The following is a 20980-nucleotide window of genomic DNA, read 5'->3' as shown; positions in this document are numbered from 1 at the left end:
TTCTTTCTCTGACCTCTCAGTGACTAGGCATCTTGTTCCTTAACACTGAGGGAGGCTGAAAAATGCTTGAGTTGCTCAATGTGTGCCTTCTATACCAGTTTCAAAATGGCTTATTCTTCTGGTTTCCATGGTGACAATTAACACTGTTACAAGGCATTGTTCCAGTCTCCATTTGGGCAGAATTTTCGGGTGTGATTTTTCACACAAAAAAATGTTTTATATAATTTTTTGAAAAAAAAAAAAGAAAAATAAGGGAAAAAAGGCACAGTTTACTATAAAGTGTCAAAATATGTGTGTCAACCAACCCAGCCTGAATTTTGTAGAAGATTTTTATCAGGGGAAGTAAGGTTTTAACTTGCTTTGTTTTGAAATTCAACTTCTCGTGGTTTAAATATTTTTGCCAAAGTTATTCATGCATAAATACTACTGCCTTTTTAAAACAAAAATCCACTATTTTTCCTTTGAGAAATATTGACTGTATTGAGTGAGAAGGAATAAAAAGCCAAAACTCTGTAACTTACGTAACAATGTTTTGAATTTCTTTTTAGTGGCTTCAGGAACACAAAACCAGCCATGCTTGCACACAGCTAATCATGCTGTAAATATTTTGCAGTTTTGCCCCTATGTTGTTGTTTGGGGCTTTTCCCCCAGTTTTTTTAATATGACAGGTGTTGTGGGAAATTAAATATTACTCATTTATTTATTATCGTGGCTGTTGTGAGAAACCTGTCACTTTAACTTTCTTAATCTCGGTTGTGGCTGTTAAACAGTAATCTATATCATAGCATCCACAGACTCTCACAATTGAGCAGCCTTTGCTCACTTAAAGCTGAGGAAAGAATGAATCTGAAGATTAAATTATCTTCTCACCACAGGATTAAGTAGTCCTACCAGACTAGGGTTGTGCAGCACTGATAGAGCTGGTAGCTAATTTTTCCATGCAACTGCTTAGAGTGTAGGTGTTTAATGGATTAAAATATAGCATTAGCAATAGCATCTCGTGCTATCAGTTCTCAAACCGTACCTCCTGTACACTAAGCTCTTCCCTTACCTTAAAATACACACTGCATGTTAAATATCCGGGAGTGAAACAATACTGACTCTCAGTCACATACCAATACATCTAATAATGAACTGAATTTTTTCATTTTTTACAGTTACAGCGTAATGCATTTTCTATCAATCAGCACCTTCATCATGCTTGTTTATACAGTAGGTCACAGAGTGACAAAGACAGAACGCGTACATAAAATCTAGCTTATTTATTTTTTAATATTACAACCTTTTATAGCATCTGTCACACTATTTGGATTACGCTGCACCGAATTGCTTTATCTAGTCCGAAATTAAACGGAACGTCTTCTGTTTCAGTGTTAACAGGAGCATTGCAGTTGCGAAGCGTGCGACGTGCTTTATTTCTTCATCAGCCCCGCACTGGCCGGGCAGCAGCAGGGGCTGGGAGCTCGCTGGCTGGCTGTGTCTGCACCAGTGTCGCACAGCTAGAGGACTCCCTCAGTCTATTAATTCACTTGACAAAAGCAAGGGAGTCGCACGAACTGGTTTTCAGTGCCTAGCAAATTGGACTCTGGATTCCCCTTGATATTACATGTGCTTATGGAAATGATTATGCAAATCCTTTTCGGCTATATCATCTTTAAATAGAAATCAGATTACATGAAGAAGATTGTAATCTCCTCTAGTAACCATTCTGGCTGAAAAGGCAGTAATACAGGACCAAGAAGCAGACTTGTTGAACGTTTTAGTCCAATCAAGCAATTGTGCCTCTTGGTGGACCCAGATCACAAGTGCCAAATCCAATTGATACCTACTGTGGTACGCTTCTAAAACCTTAGCCGCGATACACCGAGTTCTTTATAAACAATTCCTTGTTTTTTACTATGCATATTCATGTAATTTTGGATACGCAGACACCTGATCAGTGTTCATTAATAACGAGAAATGGTTTAAATCATCTCATTTAAAACATTTGCTCTATGATCCACAAATGACTAATATTTGCTGAAGTTTACGTAATACAAATGATGTGCATGTGTTGTGTAAATGAGAGATTAAAATATGAAACTAACAATATGCAAACATATGCATGGAAATGCTGAAGACCTGTTAGCTGAAACAGTGATTTCACACCTTTATTATTTTCTTTAAGCTGTATCCAATTGTATTTTTGCTTTGTTTTCCTACAGAGTATGTTCTTGGATCTGGCAAAGGCACCCATGTTTTAAACATTCCTTGTTCTAGTTCAAATTTTTATACTTAGCCCCACTTATTAACATTTTCAGTATGAGCTGCTATAGCAATTTTCGTGGCTGAATTTCAAGCAAAGAAAGCTTAATGTTTAGGATGCAATTTGCTAATAGCTGTGCTTAATTTATGTATGTGTTGTAAACACCTTTGTAAGAATATGTGCTGAACTTTCTTCTTTCAGTGAAAAATGCATATTTTTTTGGCCATATCAAAAGTTCTGTTTCTATGAGTCTTTTACACATAAGATGGAGAGAGAATTAGCTTAACTGTATGTAGGGTTTGTATAGGAGTTGATGCCTATCTAATTTTATTTTTTTAATTACTGTGCCAACTATAAAAAATAATTAATCACTATAGTCACTATTATATTTAAAACTTTATTCAGGTTTTGAGAAAATACAGGTTTTAAAGATATTTGCTGGCCAATGTGTCTGTAGGTTAGAATATGTTCCCACAGAGCATATAAGTAATATACAGTTAAAATATTTAGAAAGTCATATTAAAGTAATTTTGAGAGAAGCTCCTGGTTTTATTCCTATTTTCTGTGTCCTTTCTTTTATCAATAAATAGCCGTGCAGGAAATAAAAGGTAGTTTCAGCCTGAAGTAACTATTGGACTATAGGAGCACTGTGGCTATTCTTGTTTGTGTGCCACTTCACTGTTCCTGTTGGTTGATGCAAGAAAAATCAAGTTATTGGTATTGTGTTGTAAGGAAATTATGTCTAATTGTTTTTCTAAGGTGAAACTCTCACGTTTTCACATGTGATAGCATTTCTGGCCTGTATGTGAGACAGAATCCACCATGAGAAAGAGAAGAAATAAACTATATATGAAGTATAATTATGACATTATTTCCTGTTTCCTTGCTGGTTTATTGTTTTTGTTTTGTTTCTAATGAAGAGCCTTGTTTCACTTTTTTAAGTAGCATATTTGAAAAATAAGATACCACTGAGTTGAATTAGACAAAGGAAGATCAAGCTTCAGAGGAGAGAGTGAGTGAACAAGTGAATAGTGTGAGTGAGTGAATATTACTATACGTAATCAATTTCTAATTACCTGCTTGGATACATCACCCAAAAAGCTATGTGCTTGATACCTAAATCTCTTATGGTATGTCATGAGAAGATTGTGTGCTGAAATAAAGTAAAATTAAAACCATGGCATAGTGAGCGTGATCATAACTGGGCACAAAGAAATAAAGTTTGATTTTTTTTGTAGAGAAAACTCTTTACAGTAGCTAATACTGTCTCTTTCTTTCCGTTTTAGAGATACAATGTAGAAATGTCAATCAGGCACCCGAAAAAGATGGAACTGCTTAGTAAGGTTGAAGCTCTGAAGAAAAGTGGTGTTTTACTACCAAACGATCTCCTTGAAAAAGTGGATTCAATTAATGAAAAATGGGAACTGCTTGGGGTATTTGCATTTTTATTGCTGTTTGTGGGTTATGTGTACATTTTTGTGTGTTGAAGTACGCTGTCTGTCTGATTTCTAATTTGAGGCACAAATATCTCTCTCTTTCAATTCACCACGTACATTTCAAACAAGCTACTCATGCTATTATAAAAACTCCATAGTATTTTCCTCTTCTGTTGATTTTTTTTTTTATTCCATGCTTGTCTCCTGTCTGACTTTAATAATTTTAGTTCTTTAATACATAAAAAATGTAAGTAAAATATGCCATGTATTACGGGTATGCACCAAGTCAACTATAATGCAGTATATCTGATATACACTGACTGTCATGCTTGAGTGAATGTTAATAGAATTTATTCTGAAGGTACATGTTAGAGACGTCTACTGTTTAACTATTTACTATACCCTTAAGATGAAAAGTGGGGTTGTCACTGCATATCTCAGGTCACACCGATGGCTCAAAAACACATATGCAGATTTGGTACGGATCTGAATACCTGAAGCTAAGAATATAGCCAGGATACGTTTCATGCTGCTGTATTCAACTCACTTTTGACAAAAGCCAAAAAAGTTTCATGTAATTCATTTCACGCTATGATGGGCTGGGTCTCAGCCAAAGAGTGAGATACAAGAATCTGGCACAAAAAGCAATATAGTGATTCTGTTACCCAGAGACCAGGGATGGCACCGTGCAGGAGACACTATTGTCCTATTGTTGTAAAACAGCTGAGAGAGAGAGAGAGAGGTCAAACTATATATTTTTCCATCCACTTCTCTCCTTAATTGCCTTCACTTCAAATCAAGGGTAAGATAAATTTATAAATTACTTTAAATGATTAATTATAGATGTGTGATATTAGCAATACAGTTACATTGCATATTTTTGCATGCTATTATCTTGGTTTAAAAACATTTCTGATATATTACAAGTGAGCTTTACATGCCTGCCAACAGCCTTTTCAATACTGACCTGTGTCACTTTAACTTGTTTGGTAATGCAATAGCCATTCTACAGAGGGTGGGGCTTTTTTACTTCAGCACAGTTGTTTCTAATGGCTTGATTTTCCAAATATGGAAATTGTCAGAAAATATTAAAAGTTGTCGTAAGTGACTAGTGAGCTTACTGCTTTTTAATTTTAATACACAGCATCCCCACGAGCATTTTAAAACTATTTGAACATTAATAAATTTACTGATAAAAATGGCACTTATTAACTTGTTCTTTTCAATCATGATAACTTGTATTTTAAAAATCATTTCAGTTGTAAGCCTTACATTTATGACTTTTAATACATTTAATAAGGTTAATTCAGTGGCACAGATTAGAGCTGGTCTTATATAAAACTATAAGATAAGTAGCTGATTGTGATTCTAAAAATCTAGAAAAACTATGTCTTAAAAAAAATGAAGCCCTCCACTGCTCAGTATGTTAAAATCAAAATATACCTCTGGGTTCAGTTTTGCTATTAATTTCAGCATTTACAGAAAAATAAAAAATAACTATTACAGTTTTCCTGCTAAATGCAATTTCATGAATAATAAGCAGAGTTTGATAGAGTTTTGTTTAATTTAATAAAAACCTCTGCAGAAACTAACGGCACTAGGCATACTGTTTTAATTGGCATGATTACATTTTAATTGGCATGAAAAAAAATTAAAGACAAGGATTTTAACTTCTAACAATGGTAAAATAGAGGGATATGGTTTTTAATATTACTTTCATCTAAGGTGAACAGTGTGGAATGGAAATACATTAGAATGAAATGTCAGTGGTGCGTACAGTTTAATCTGTGAAATTTTGTCCCCTGTGCTGAATATTACTCTGTCTCAATTGCATATTAAACAACCCTATCAAGGCAGGCATTGGCATCTGCTGTGCTGACACAAATTGTGAATTAAATGAAATTGATGTCCTCTGTCGTATATTTATGAAGACGGACCATTCTCTGAAGTATTCTGTTTATGAAGAATTTATGATTGCAAACTGTTCCAGAACAAAAAAGTGGCAATAAATTCTTTTTTGTGACCCTACCCTCCAAGGGCATTGATTTCACCTCCTGCTGCTACTTTTGTTACAGCATAAAAACAATAGCTAGTGCTGGATTCCACTGAGGGTCTTCAAATTATCAATATTTGCACCATGAAAATAGAAGGGCGTTGCCAAGAAAGCATGTTTTTTTCTGTTATGATCTCCTAAAGACATTATTTACAGAATGCCACATAGTAGAATAGTGTCTGTTGGTCTAATTTTATTTCTGTCTGAATGCTTATTTTTGGAAGCTAACGTTGTTGTTATAAATTATATTCCAGCAACTTTCTAAAGCTTGTATTTTCAACAGCCAGCCATACTGGGTGACCTAAAACTGTATCTTCGTGTTACAACAATTAACCACTGCTAATTATCAGTTTAAAAGGTTATTGGATGTGATTGCTAGTGTACATTCAATATTCTACAATCAGTAGCACAGATCTAGTGCTTATAATAAGTGTCAGCCTGACAGCCTCTTGTAGGTCAGATAAAATACTGCTTGGCATAGAAGAAGCAGGCAACAGCATATCTCCCTTGTGATGTTAAAGGATTGCCTTTCAAAATACTGAAAAGGAAGGTAACTTTCTGTCCCTGGCCTCTTCAGAATATTCATTATGCTCACAGCGTCCACTATCAAAATGTTATTCAGTGGTTCTTTTATTAGAAATACTACTTTGAAAAGCTGTAGTAAATTAGTTTCATTAGCTATCAGAGGTGAATGTTTATTCTGGTCCATTATTTTTAAAGTGGATGCTTAACATGGAGAACTTAAATCCAAATTTAGTTGACTAAGTAATTGGCCTGATGTTCAGGAACACTGAGGCTTTGCAATTTGTAGCTTATTGGCATCTGAATGAGTTCATCCACTTTTAAAAGCCGTTTTGTGACCTGACTGCTCCTGTAGACAACCTCAGTGCTACGAGTTTGGAAACTATGATCTGACAATTCATACCTCAAAAAGTATTTCAGTACTTCACTGTTTCCCCAGAAACTTAGTTGGTACCTTGGATAAGAGTTTGGTGAACTCAGCACTTGTCTTGTTTTCTTTTGCTGCCTAGAAACCAGTAACTCTCATATTCATAAGCCTCCAAAGCCATGTACAGATTCTGTAGAGTAACTACTTAAAAAAAAATATGTACCATTTTGTCTCCTCTGTCCATAGTTGCTCTTAATAAACAATGATTTATAGTGCTTCCAGCAAAGTCAGTGACCCAGAGAGAACATCATAAGTGAAAAACAAGGATACAAAAAATGAAATTGATTGAAACAAGGAAGCAAAGAATCAAATTGATATTAGTAGTAATTATTGATTAAAACCCCACATCTCTAGTCAACTAACAGATGCTTCTTGTTGCACACTAACCTGTGTATCTTTTGGTACATAATACTAATCTATGTTTTCTTTATCTGATGCATTAGAAAACCCTAGGAGAGAAGATCCAAGACACAATGGTAGGGCACAGTGGGTTAGGTCCACGTGACCTGCTCTCGCCTGAAAGCGGCAGCCTGGTAAGGCAGCTGGAGGTCAGGATCAAAGAGCTGAAAGGGTGGCTGAGAGATACAGAGCTTTTCATCTTCAATTCCTGTCTGAGACAAGAAAATGAAGGAACAATGAATGCTGAGAAACAACTGCAATATTTTAAGGTAATAAAAAAACAATCATAGTTTTCAGAGAGAAACTCTTTATGGTGGGATAAAATAATTATATTGTACATAACCTAATGCAGTGCATGTGCATATTTAATCATATATTAATATTTTTGCCCTCATTTATGTACTGTGTGTTCATTCATATTGATTTTATTTATTCCTTAGACTTTTTGAAAAGAGAGAGTTAGAGGACTAATGCTATCGCAAATGCAAAACCAATAGTTTTCTTTCATTCTACTTCACTATAAAACTGAGTTTTCTCATAAAAATCCTCACTCTGAATTTCAGTTCCTACATCAGTTAAATTAATTAATATGTTGTGTGACCATCAGCTATTAAATAGCACACTATTTCTCTGCACATATGAGTCAAGAATAACCTATCTGAGGTCACGTTCACAGAGTTATAAATTTAGCATACATGAGAAAACATTCAAGTTCGTGGTGAATAGATATGTGTGTAATAGACATAGACACTGTGAGTTTTGCATTAATCTAGGCCACATATTAAGCCTAAGCCTGAGGATTTATGGAAAGGAGGGAAAAGAATTGTAGTTACGATGCTATATTCAGGTGGATAAGCTTCCACTGAAGGCCAACGTTCAGCTTTGCCACTGACTTGATGGAGGTTCTGTGTTTTGTTCCATTCCCCAAAAGTGGGGAGATATTTAGGAAAGAGGGCTATTAAGTTAGCCAATAAATCTGGTGGAACCATGAGATTTTCTTCTGTTCATAGCTATCACTTGTAAATAAATGCTCACCTGAGCCATCATTACAGGTCACTTTTCTCTGCAAGTGGTCTTTGACCAAAGATTAAGAAAGGAATCATGAGTAATTGTTGAGCTTTTGAGGTAAAGAGGTTTTCTCTTCCACTAGTACATCGGGGTGTCTAGGACAATTTGTTAAACGCTAGCCTCAAAAGGTATGTTGCAAACACTTCTAAATGTATATTTTTATGCAAGTATTCAAGAAAACAACTGCAGAAGAATGTCTGTCTTCCCAATTAGTCATCCCTTAGCTCTTCCTTTTCCAGTCATGAGGATTAGTGAGAAGATTGTGTCAATGTAGATTAAGTTGGTAGGGTTTTTTCAGGTTCCTGAGCATGTCCATTTAAATGCAATTTTGTGTTTTCTTATGACATCCTTTCTTTTTTATTAATAATTTGTGGTCTTTGCTAATGGGGAAAAAAATGATGCTGATTCTGTTTGTTCTATCAGCAAACTTCAAAGCTAGTGGTTATGAAGGACTGTTGATAGACCTGCAGAACTTCATGGCGATAGATCCATATTTTCCATAGGAAATGCTGGATGCTTTTTATTTCTGTGGAAAACTCTAATATATGTTTAAGTGCATAACTATTTCAGACAAACTTGTATCTAAATATACTTTTATATATATGGCTAAGTCTTCCATGTATGTATACAAACAGAAATACCATAGCAATGCTACTTACATGTTTGGAACGTGCATAAATCTCTCGAATCTTGTAAGAGATGTATGATGTGATGTCATGGCAAAAGCTGTAGAGGTAGTACCACCCACCATGATGTAATCAGAGTATTTCATTACTCGGTTGATTATCTATTAGTTACATAAATAATACATTAATTATTTTCAAAATTGTAGCCATTAGAGTATAAAAAATAATTACTTATCAAATATGGAGAGAGCACATCGCTTTGTCATATATATTAAACCATCTTTGTCTCATTAAATCTGAAATCCACTATAAGTAAGTTTTCCATTCTTCACTGATCTCCCGAGGAAGTGTATAAAAGAGAAAATGGATATAATTAACCACGCTGCAATGTATAATACATATATTTGAGAAAGAACATTTACAACATTTTCAAAAACATTAGCTGTGCCACTGGTAGGAAACCTGCTGGGGTTTAGTTTGACTTACTTTCCATTTAACTTAGGAGTTTAACCTTATTACTGCTTTCACTGTGGTAAGTGAATTGCTGTTTCTTAATGGAAATTTATTGTGCTGCACCATCCTGATTATACACATAGTCAGTGTACACAGAGAAACATTTTTAATAAAATTAACTCAACAATGCCGTTGATTTTCATTCCATTATATTATGTTTCAAATTACACTTATGCCTTAGGAAAAACAGTTATTTCATTTTTCAGGTGTTTTCGTTTCATTCTGCAATTGGAGGGTGAATCGAATGTATAGTTCACATGCAGTTGGGACCCAAGATGAGAAAAATGTGATGGGAGGAGGGCTACTTAAATTCACTAGTAGAGAATTATTCTGGCTTCTTTGTTTTCCTTTATACAAAATCACACGATATTAATTTGAATGTCCTTTTCATCAAAAAAAAGTACTGCTGCATTACTTTTGGGATATTGTTGTATAATAATAATACTTAGCATTTCCATATTACTATCTAGCCAAGGAGCTGTACATGGTGTACAAACATTAATGAACTAAGCCCCACTAAACCTTTAAGGTAGGTATTATTATCCCTTTTTTAGAAATGAGGGAGATAAATTGAATGGAGATTAAGTGAATTTTCCAGGTTTTCACAGAAAGTCAATTGCTCTGTCAGGGTAGAACCCAGCTGTGGTGACCCTTATCTTTGGTCTTAACCACGCGGCAGCCCTTCATTCCTTCCTTGTTTCCTTCCTTCTAGCAACGTTCTAGTTTACTTCTCCATATATTCCATTTTCCTGTGGGATGAAGAGACTGCTTCATTGTGTTTACCTCTGTTTCTTGTTTATATTCAAAGTTCAAATCCTGCTGACTATGCTGATTTTTTTTTTCCCCATTATAATTATCATGTTTAGAAATTAGAATTAGTAGAATACTTTTAGTTAAGGTCATTACTCATCTTATGTAAAGTCCTGTATTTCTTGGCTTTGTGGAAATTTTGTGGTATACTTTGGTCAGCCCAGTGATCTCTGTGCAGCACAGCGTGGAGCTGGACTGCAGAGCCATTTCGTTACTCATTCCACCAGCTTTCAGTGCTCTGGGCTGCCTCAAACATTTTTGTATTTAGTTATGAATGAGAGGCATGAAGCTTCAGTCTGTGGTGACATGTGGTGGCCATTCCCCAGCAACATTAAGTGAGCTTCTAAGAGCAGCCTAACCCAGATTCCTGTTGAGGAAGGTGAAGGACTGAACAGAGGTTGCTCAGCCGCAAAGGGGGAAATGTGACTGTCCTACTCCTGGTTTGTTCTATTCTGTTGCAACATGAAAATCTAATGAATCTGGACTAGGAAAGTCAAAAGATTGACTTAAAATTCATGAGATCTTCATAACTACGAACATGCATTTATTTTACTTATTCATCCTGTTTATTTCTGGTCTATCTTTCGAGTCCCTCAAATTCATATTTTCTAGCTTTTCACTGAAACCATGGGGACCAGAACCATACTTTTTAAATGAAATACAAGATTCTCAGGTAAACACATGATTCTAGCAGCTGAAAGACCTAACGTCATGAGATGAATAATTGGCACAACTGACTTCCTAACCTAATGATGTGTGGAAATTTTGTGGGTCAGGAGAGATTTGGAGCAGGAAAGAATGAAGAGCAATCATAAAAATAATGCACATTCTTTCATGCAAGTTTTAGCAAATTTCATTTGAGAAAGATCTAACCAGAAATTTGTGTGCTTGTTGGCTTGTAAGTAGACATGTTCTGCAACGTTAGCTTTTATGTGTCTGGGACTTCAAAAAACATGCTGTTTTCTCTGAAAAATGCCCTCCAAAAGACAGCAAGGGAGCCTAAATTATTAGTCATATGTTTCTGTGACTTGAAATAAAACTTAGGGCTTTAGGCATTCAATAGAGACAAACGACCCATCAACATCGGAAAGGTAGTTGTGACCTTTGACTCACAGATCATCTACTTGAGAACAAGCTTAGACTTGTGAGTATCTGACCACCTCAAAACCCCTTTTCAGTCGTGTAGAACTGGGAACACTTCTGTTGCTTTTGGTAGCAAGATTTGTGAATGATCCTGTTCTTCCCCTCTAGACCTGGTGTGGAGCGAGAACAGAATTTTCCCCTTAAGAGCACTATTTTAGCAGAGGTCTTCTGTTAAATGGTCTTCTTTGATAACAATAATGTTGCATTTCATTTAGTTTCCTGATCTGGTTTATTTGAAGCAATAAGCAACATGCTATATATCACAGCATCACAGACTGGCCTAGGCTGGAAGGGACCTTAGAGATCATCTAATCCAACCTTCCTGTCATGGGCAGGGACGCCTCTCAACTAGATCATGATACTCAAGGCTCCGTCCAACTTGGCCTTGAACACCTCCAGGGAGGGGGCAGCCACAACATCTCTGGGCAATTTATTCCAAAGTCTTTCCGCCCTCGTACTGAAGAATTTCTTCCTAAGGTCCAATCTAAATCTATTCTCCTTCAACTTAAACCCATTTCCCGTTGTCCTATCACTGGACACTCTTGTAAAAAGTCCCTCCCCAGCCTTCCTGTAGGTTCCCTTCAGGTATTGGAAGGCAGCTATTGGGTCCCCCCAAAGTCTTCTCTTTTCCAGACTGAACAGTCTCAGCTCCTTACCTGTCTCCTAAACCTGTATTCTGGGCTCTTAAAAAGGGCCTCTTGTCAGGCCTCATGTCCAGTCAATGCGAACAGCTGTAGTTGCCATTGACTTTAGTCAGCATATTCATTAAAGAAATCAGATGGTTTATTCATACCAAAAAATGTTAGAAATATTATCTCATTTAATATTGCTAAAAATCAATGCTCTTTTGAATTCTGTAGCTCATAGTATTTGTAGTCATTTCTGTTTGCCTTGTAAACAATGTAAATTATCTGTTGCTTGTAACTATTTCTAACGCCTAGACTCATTCATAAGTGTATATTTTCGTCTTCCACTAAATTTGTAACTGAGCTTAACAGATGATGCAATGTCTTTTTTTTTAAAGAAAAAATAACAAGTATTTCTCAGCACTATCTCTTTCTTTCTCCATAGCCTAAAGCAACTGAACTTTCTGATTAAACAACATAGGTTGCATTGGTGATTAGGTTATCAATCAGTTCATCCGTACTTCTTATGATGATTTATCATTTTACCTGAAACGTTTGCAAAGAGTCAGCACTGCACATCTTACTAAGAGTTCAGTTAAACCTAATTCTATCAAATAAAGTACAAGTGAGTTTGGGAGCATGAAACATTATGACCAAACTGAAATAAGAGTATTAACTTTGAGTAAAGGTTTGGAGACTCAGAGATTGGAGAAAAGTTCCTACAGGTGCCAGGAATCGCTTTTGCTACTGCATTTTGGATCCTTTACAATTTTTGGAATGATGTTCCTAGCAGAGCTGCAATCAAAGAATTACAGAAATTCAATATGCAGGTAATAGAAGTATGCAAAATGGTTTCCAATAGAAAGTCCAGAAGAAGTCAAGCAGGATTTAATCCTTTTTATACTTCTAAGATGATAAAAAAGTCGTAATAATTTTAATAAAGTTCTCAGATTTTCACAGATGAAAATATATTTACCCAATTTTTTCTTGGATTAAATTTTAGCAAACAAGAAGGCATACAGTATTAAATTTTATGAAAACCATGTAGGATTCCAAAGTCAAATATATCCTGTTGCCACTTACAATGATTTGAAGCAGAGTGAATGTACATGACCCACCAGCCCAAAGTAACACTTCTGCAGACCGCTTAAATGAGAAGCCACCTCTTTATAGTAAAGTTGCTCTACATATTTTTTGGAAGAAACATGATATTTTGACCCTCAGACGATATGTGGTTTTATAGTTCTAATTTCATTTTAATATACTCATATATCAATGGTCAGTACTACATACATATACACACATATATGGTATTCAAGTACTTAACACACTCAAATGTATCTCAAATTTTGATTTAATATACTTATTGCTTACTGAAAGAAAGCTCAATTTGTGTTTCAATAAGCTCTTAAGGCAACATGAACACTATTGACAGTTCCCATTTAGGACTAAATATCCCTTCCGAGACAATAGCTTTCATTCCATCAGCCCATTTGGACCGTGAGGCTTGAACTGTGAATTCTCTGAATTTACATTGTTGCTTTTTACTTAATCAAAATCTCAAAATTTGCACCCACAAGTGCTCGCTTTGCTGGAGGGAAAGAAAGGGACACAGAAGATCTAGCCACCAGGGATGGTTACATCGTCATGCTGCAGGGTTCCACAGAGGTATCATAAAGCATCTGCATGAGTTCTAATTTAGCAGTGGCAATGAGCTTCTGGACTCAGATTGTGTTGTGGAATGGAGGTTATTGCAGTAATGGGAAGAACCTCGATTGCAGGGCTCAGATACAGCAACACACTGAATCCTTTGGTGGAGGAGAGAGGAACCTAGTGGCTATTTTTAGGCTACTAAATCATATTTTGCTTCCCCCTAGCTCTATTTTATTTATTGTCTCCTTACTTCTGGTATACCAAGTTGATTACCCTGCAGACAACATAGCCATTTGGTAGAGGTATGTTAAGAAAGGCTAGCTTTCGATACCTACAGTGCAGAGATCTTTTGTGAGGTTCATTTGCACTAATTGGGGGTAAAAAAAAAGCACTTTTGGGATGCAATTAATCTGTCCTGTCTTAGGCATCTGGCTATGGAGAGGATGTGTTGTGCCTCAGAATACCTGCTTCTAAATGACTAACTCAGGTGTCAAATTCTTCTTTAGCTCAGATTAATTCCACTCAAGGAATCATCAGGAATGTCTTTAAGACTTGAGGGACTTGAAGATGTTGAGGCAACTACAGTCTCGGCTCAGAAAGGTTTACTGCTAATATCTGTGAGGTTCTCCCACACTAACTACAGGCTTATTTCTTTTCCAGAACAGCTGAGCCCAATTTTCTCTCTCAGCCTTCCTGAATGTGCAGCAGGGTGCTTATGTGAACTGCTGCTGCCTTGTTAACTGAAGCTGTTGAGAAGGCAGCAGTGGGGCTCTTGTCGTTCTTACTGTACTGGTATGGTCTGCATTTACTTCTTGTATCATGAGTAGGCTTGTAAGACCTGAGGTCCAACTTAGGCTGACTAACACAGAGGACACCCCCGCTTACAGAGAAAGCTGTCCCAAACTGGCCGTTACAAAGTAAAACTTGCAATTTGATAGTGACAAATGTCTTACATTTCTTTTTCCAAGCCTTTCACATCAGTCACATCTGGAGACTTTCGCCTGTATTTCCCCTCTCAGTCAGTGGCCTCTTGAAGAGTGTAGAAGTGAAAATAGATGACTTGACTTCTTTTGAGAGAACATTCTCAGTTCCGTCACTATTTTCATTATCAGTGAAAGTATAATTGTTTTCTTTCTTTTTGGCACATCCAAATGAGTCCTTGAACATGTGACTGCTTATTGTCCTGCTATTGAATCTTGAAGATCTATTTACTACAAAAACAGAATCTTTCTCTTCTGTTACCGCCAACCTGGACAAGGAGAAGGAAAATGAGAAGCAAGCAGAAGATGACAAAATAAAAAGTGAAGGAAATATTACCCCTGAAAATAAGCCAAGATTGACCGGCACTAATTTGCAGTGAGAGTTGGTGCTTTGGTTGGCCTCTAAGCTTTATTTTCTTTGTTAGTGATAACATACAGAAAAAATAGAATGCAGATTAGGAGTATAAGAAAGTTAACAAAAAATTACTGTACTTCCTCCATTAAGGTTCATGTTATACTATTGCATGTGTTTATATTATTTATTTGATTGTTTGTAACTGCCCCTTTGGAGATACAGCATTGAATTTTCAGGTGCAAACCTCTCCAGTATTAGCAGATTGTGGGTTGAATAGTGTTCTCTGGAGTCATTAAATCCTACTAACAAGGTGGTGGATAATTGACCTAGTAGATCATTGCCTAATTTTTATTTCAGTACTGGACAGGTTTCTCAAGTTTCATCTTTGCCTGTATGTTGATAGATCATAGTCCCAACAAGGAGTAGTATTGTAAACTCTATTAGTACCTTTACTCACGCTAAAACTAATTTCATACTGCCAGGAAATGCATTGATTTTAGTAGACTTGCAGGGTAAAGTGTGATTCAGTATCAGTAAGAGTATGAGTGTAAAAAGAGCAGCCTTCAGTATCCATTCTGAAGTGTTACTGCAGTCCTTATCAGGTATATTTTGTGTCACAAGAATGAGACATCAGTCAGGAATGGGATTTGCAGACTAGCAACATATTGCTAGAGACAGCAAAGCATCTTAGATTATGCTTGCTGCATAAAGTCAGTGGAAAATAAAAGAAACAAGATCATCCTGTCCTTTGCAGGACGATTCCTTTGTTAATCTGTTAGCAAAGTGCATTTCCTCACCTCAGAATAAAACAGAAGGCCTGGCCTCTAATCTGATGGATCTTCCATGCATTTTTCCAATGCTTGATGATGCAATGTCATTTTTAGTGCACCACCTTTCCCTTTATCCCAGTGACACTGATTTTCATGTTTTGGACACAATAAGAGGAACCTCATTATGTTCTTTAGTCTAAACTTTAGCGAAGGAAAGCAAACCTGCTCTGTGTAGTGTTTGCTTTCATCCTACCTAGTCTTCTTACTCAATCCTGTTGTCCAGGTAGCAGAAGAGTGGCAGTTGAAGGTGCAGCAATATGAGTAATGCTGAGCTTCTAAAACTGTCACCTCATCCAGACATTTGCCTTGTGACAGCCCTTAGCTTTTTGACTGCTGTTAAGAGTTCACCATTAACACATCACCTGCTTCTGTCCTCACTTCTGTCTTTCTCATAGCCCTGAGACTAAACTGTGCATGTCAAAGTCCTCCCTGCCTAACTTGTACAAGAGTCAAGTTAATGTTAATTTAATATTTAACATATTTACATGAACACTTGCCTAAAATTTCTTTATGCAAGTAAGATTTTGAGGTAGGCTAGCCTACTTCAAGTAGAAGTGAACCTACCTCATTACAGTGCTGTCTCACTCTGATTGATTCTGCTGCAAGTAACTTCTCTTTTGGGGGATTTTAGTTTTGTCTTGAGCTGAAACAAAAAAAAAAGTGTGTCTGTGTATATATTTATGATTAAGATGTGACAAAAGAACGAAAATAGTGTTTTTATGTTTTAATGTCGTATCCATTCTGAGGATGCATTTCTTTTTTGACATAAAATAAGGAACACCATTTCTAGAAATGTCTGCTTGTTGTCCTTGTGCACATGCAGATACACACTGAAAGCACCATCATATGTTTTCCTCTATTTACTGTGGAGGAGCTCAAGCTCTATGTTTTTGAATCCAGGCTATATTTGCTTCCCCGACACGAGAAAAAAGCCAAAGGAAATCTCTTTTTTCCTTACTCATTAGATGAGTTTATTTTCCTTTTCCTATCACACTGCCTGTCCTTGAAGTCTCCAGAAGATTAGTCTAATTTATTTTATGTTTTCTGCTTTCCCATTATAAGGTAATACCAATCCACTGCAGGATATTTTTTTCTGTAATTCAGAATAGTGTAAACTCTCAGCACATTTTAGAATATACCAGGCCCATTGCACAGGGAGAGGAAAAATGCATGTGAAGTCTGTGGGGGAGCTAGATTAAAAGAGAGGGTAAGTACGGTATTAACATCTGAACCTCAGCCTGAGGTTTACAGGTATTGATGTACAATCATGTACGGAAGTTTTTCCTTTAAAGCCTCTTGTATACCTCTGAAGGCAGGATACAAAGTTTTAAGTTCTAACTGTTCATTAAAGATGGCTAAAATTTTGATACCACAAGTTTTTAGGTAATTGGAAGGAGTTTCTTTGCATCTAATCTGTGATGTGTTGAGAAACAACTTGATTTCTTTTAAACTGGAAGTAAATTTAAGCCTAACTTAATGTTTTACTTGATTTTGTCCCGTTTCCACCTATACCTTAAGACATTTAATCTTTTGAATTTCCACACACATGCATATGAAACTCTGCCCAGTGTGATGATCCAGCAAAAAAAATCAAGTAATGTCCGCTACAGGTGAATGAATGCTTAGGTAGTTTGGTTCAGGATTTACTGCAAAACATAGCATCAATATTTTTCCTACCTGCCTGATGTTTTTTTTCATTTATTTTAGCATTTTCTGGGAGCAAAGAAGAAACCCTAGAAAATTGTGCCACTTGTTTCAATATTTCTCCCTTGCATCTTTTTTCGATGGAAAGAGAACCTCTCAAATTGGATGAAAAGAGGGCCCGAACTGAAGGCATTTATATACACAAGCAGTGCCAGACTAGAAAAATGGATCCTCCTGCCATCACGTCTGGCTCCTCTGTCTGAATGACTTGGCTTATCCCCTGGAACCAAGTTAACCCCAACTTTGCAGTGTGCAGTAAATAGCTCTAAAATATTTCAGTGTGAAAATTAATTTATCCCCTGTATGAAACATGCACAAAAAAGAGACTTGGAAAAACTATGTTGTATTTCAGTAGGGAAGATGCATTTACATCCAACACTGTTTTTCTTTTACTTTTAAAAGTTACCTTCCTGTAATTGCACACTAGTTTAGAGCTGAGATAGGAGCATCTTAACAATAATGGGCATTTTTTTAACAGATTATTGCCAAAAGTGCATTCTTTATTCCGGGGAGACACTGTAATAGATACCAGCGCTTTACTAATGATACAAGCAATCTGTAAGCTATTATAGTTTCTCTTATAGTAACTTAATCTTCATATTGTTTTATATGTCTGGAATTTTAATAGTGTTTTTAATTTATGAAGAGAAGTATATTACGTATTACTAGTTACATGGGAATATGAGCTAAATAACAGACCATTGAACTGTATTCTTAAAAACAAATATTTTGAAGTTCTTGAGCATAAGGAATAGAACAAAGAAATTAGAGAGTGTTGTAGGGATATAATAGCAGATTTCATGGAATGAGCCCAGAAGTTAAATTTATTCTGAATTGTTATTGGGTTTAATGTATATATTGTACTTCTAGAGAAAAATGATAAAGAACATGGATACTTTTAGAATGCTCTCTAAAAATAAACATTCTATTTTAAATAAATAGATTTACCTAATTAATAATTTGCATTATTGATTGCAAATAAACACAAATTTCCATGTAATTTTTAATGCTGGTGAAATGAATGAATGAGTATAAGCATTTGATTATGTGTAGAATGTCAGCACCCATGTAGATTCTCGAAGACAGTGCAAAAATGGAGTATTTTTTCCTATTAATTCATTGCCATTTTTAATATGTATAGGAACCGACACAGTTCACAAGTAATATAGTGAACTGTGCTCAGACTTGTAAGAGAGATACCGTAACGCTTTGCTAAGTGGTGAGGTAGAGAGAGATATGATCAGCGTAGCAATTTAATGGTTGTAATGCTATTAAAAGTAGGGCTTTTGAATAAAGAGAACCAGTTCACTGTTTTGAAAGAAGTCATATTCTACTTTAAACTGTCATTCTGTATTTCTGACTTGCAATTAGATGATATTTCTAAAATGTCAGTCCCAGATTCTGTTGTTACCATCATTGTAATAAAATGTGACAGCAAAGATATTATATCAATACTTTTTCCATAATTAGCATTAAAGATCTCTCAAGGGTTAAGTACAAAGGTTTTCCACTGAATGGCCTGCAAGCCTTGTGCCTTTAAAATCTTTTAATATAGCCAAGACTGGTGACAACTAGGAGACAAATCTATGAACAAACCCGTTTGGAAAGAATAGTTTTGTGGTGTGTGATGTATGTTACGTAAATGAGCTTATTAGGACTCTCATCTATTTTATTATTGGTGCCCAATTTAATAGAGGCATTTAAAAAACAATATTTCTGCCTGACTCCTTGAAATGAAGAAGATACATTGATATAATTGAGAGCAAATGATTGCATGTTGTGCCATTTAATCATGTCATTTTTCAATTGCTGTTTTTTGCACTTCACTGCATACTTATAGAATATTTAGCTTCAGTATAGATTAAGTCCCACAGTATGCAACTGGGTAGAGTTCCCATATTAGGTGACATTTTCTTTTAACCTTGAAATCAACAAAAGCACACAAGTTTGGCTGTATTTTTCTAAAAGATGACAAGTCATCATTCTTTTCCTATCTTTGTCATTTAGCTTTTTTGTTTTGAGGAATTACTTTCTTACTAATATTTTTTGATGAATTATTTGTTTTATTTTTCATTCAGAAACAGAAATTCTTATTTTTACCATGTGTCCTGTGAGAATGGAATTTTAAATACAGGGATGCATCACCCCAACAAGAGAAGTTACAACAAGCATTACTATTTCAAGGAAAACACAGAAAACTACATTTTACCCTGTATTTGTGAGCATATTGTTTCCTGTTTCCCCCTTATTGATATGTTAGTAATGCTAACTATGATACTTAAAAGTTTTGCATCAGCACTTTTGAAAACTCCAAAAATCAGATGTAAAAAGACAAATGGTTTTTTGTTTGTTTTGAGGGGTTTTTTTAGAGCTGCAGTTTGATTGTTGTACTTAGAAAAGTAGTTTCTATTCTCAGAATTTGCCTTAATTTCTGATTATGGTTGCTCTACTAAATAACATTTCCATCTTCATTTCATCTTCCATCAGGAAGCAACTAATGCAGTTGGAAGGGTATCATTCCCTCCCTCTGCATCCTGTAGCTGGGACAAAGAGTAAGCCTGTAACAGACCACGGTTAAACAGAAACTTCCTCTGAGATCTGGTCATTCCAGGTTTATCTGCATTCAAGCTTCTTTCGTTTTTCCTAAACCCCACCCAGTATTGCACTTGCGTGGAAACACAATATAAGCCTAGAAATACCATTTATCTCATTATACTTTGGCATTTCTTCTCAACCTGAAAGCACAAAGAAAATCTGTCCGTGTAAACTATCATTTGCCATCTTCCAACTATTTTCAAAACTCTAGACATCTCTATTTTATTATTCCTAATGGTAGAGTGAAAGCAAGAAAGACAGAAATAGTTGAAAGAACTTCAGATGTCATAAAAAATTATTCCCCAAACAATATGTAATAAATTATGCTACAAAGATCATATCTCAACATTTTATGTGGTGATTACATGTGGACCATGTGGATTTAAGTGAACTAAACTAATCCTAAACTTTTAAAGTATTTTTAAGCAAAGGTAGTGCCACTAAATTCACTGATAACCTTAGTACTTTTAAGTGGTTAATATTAAACACCTGCTCAAGAACCTCGATGTAACAGAGCTTCAGCAGCCAACTCATCTAGCATGTTGTGTGAGAAAGCTGGCTTCCTATCCACATCCTCCACTGGTGCTGAGCAGGCAACGTGGCGGAGCTCAGGTGCTGAGAGGTGGCGGGGATTGGGGCTTGAGGGGCTCTCAAATTCCACAACTCCCCAGCTTTCTCTTCCTTCCATATGCTCTGGCACTGCCTAAAGCTGCACACGTGTTTCTGGTCACATGCCATTCGCTTTGGAGTCACGCAGCTATGCAGAGCACCTTCTGTTCCGATCATGGCTACTTCCATCCCCATAGATAGTGCCATTAGCCCGTGGCTTGGAAAGAGGGTTTGATGTCATTCGCCTCAGCAGGAGCTTTTCCAGATGATTTAAGGCATGGTATTAACAAGCTGTGAAAGCAGTTTCAGCTAGCCCTTTTTAGCTATGCGGGTGATAACTTCAAAGCACTGAAAACAGGAATAGGCAGAGGGAAGAAAAATCTTCC

At 36.1% G+C, this 20980-nt stretch overlaps 1 protein-coding gene across 1 annotated transcript in view; it reads left to right on the top strand.

The window, feature by feature from the left end:
* AKAP6 (A kinase (PRKA) anchor protein 6) overlaps positions 1 to 20980 on the top strand; it is a gene marked incomplete at its 5' end in the record, with an annotated part of 86366 nt that overhangs the window by 31351 nt on the left and 34035 nt on the right. The window contains 2 exons of the mRNA XM_009871326.1: positions 3532 to 3678; positions 7127 to 7351. Coding sequence (XP_009869628.1) covers positions 3532 to 3678; positions 7127 to 7351 — 372 coding nt within the window. The remainder of the gene's footprint in view (positions 1 to 3531; positions 3679 to 7126; positions 7352 to 20980) is intronic.

Source organism: Apaloderma vittatum, unplaced genomic scaffold (genome assembly GCF_000703405.1).
Source record: "Apaloderma vittatum isolate BGI_N311 unplaced genomic scaffold, ASM70340v1 scaffold9356, whole genome shotgun sequence".
Lineage (NCBI taxonomy): Eukaryota > Metazoa > Chordata > Aves > Trogoniformes > Trogonidae > Apaloderma > Apaloderma vittatum.
The sequence above is the reverse complement of the archived record's forward strand: the minus strand, read 5'-3'. Positions and strand labels throughout refer to the sequence as shown.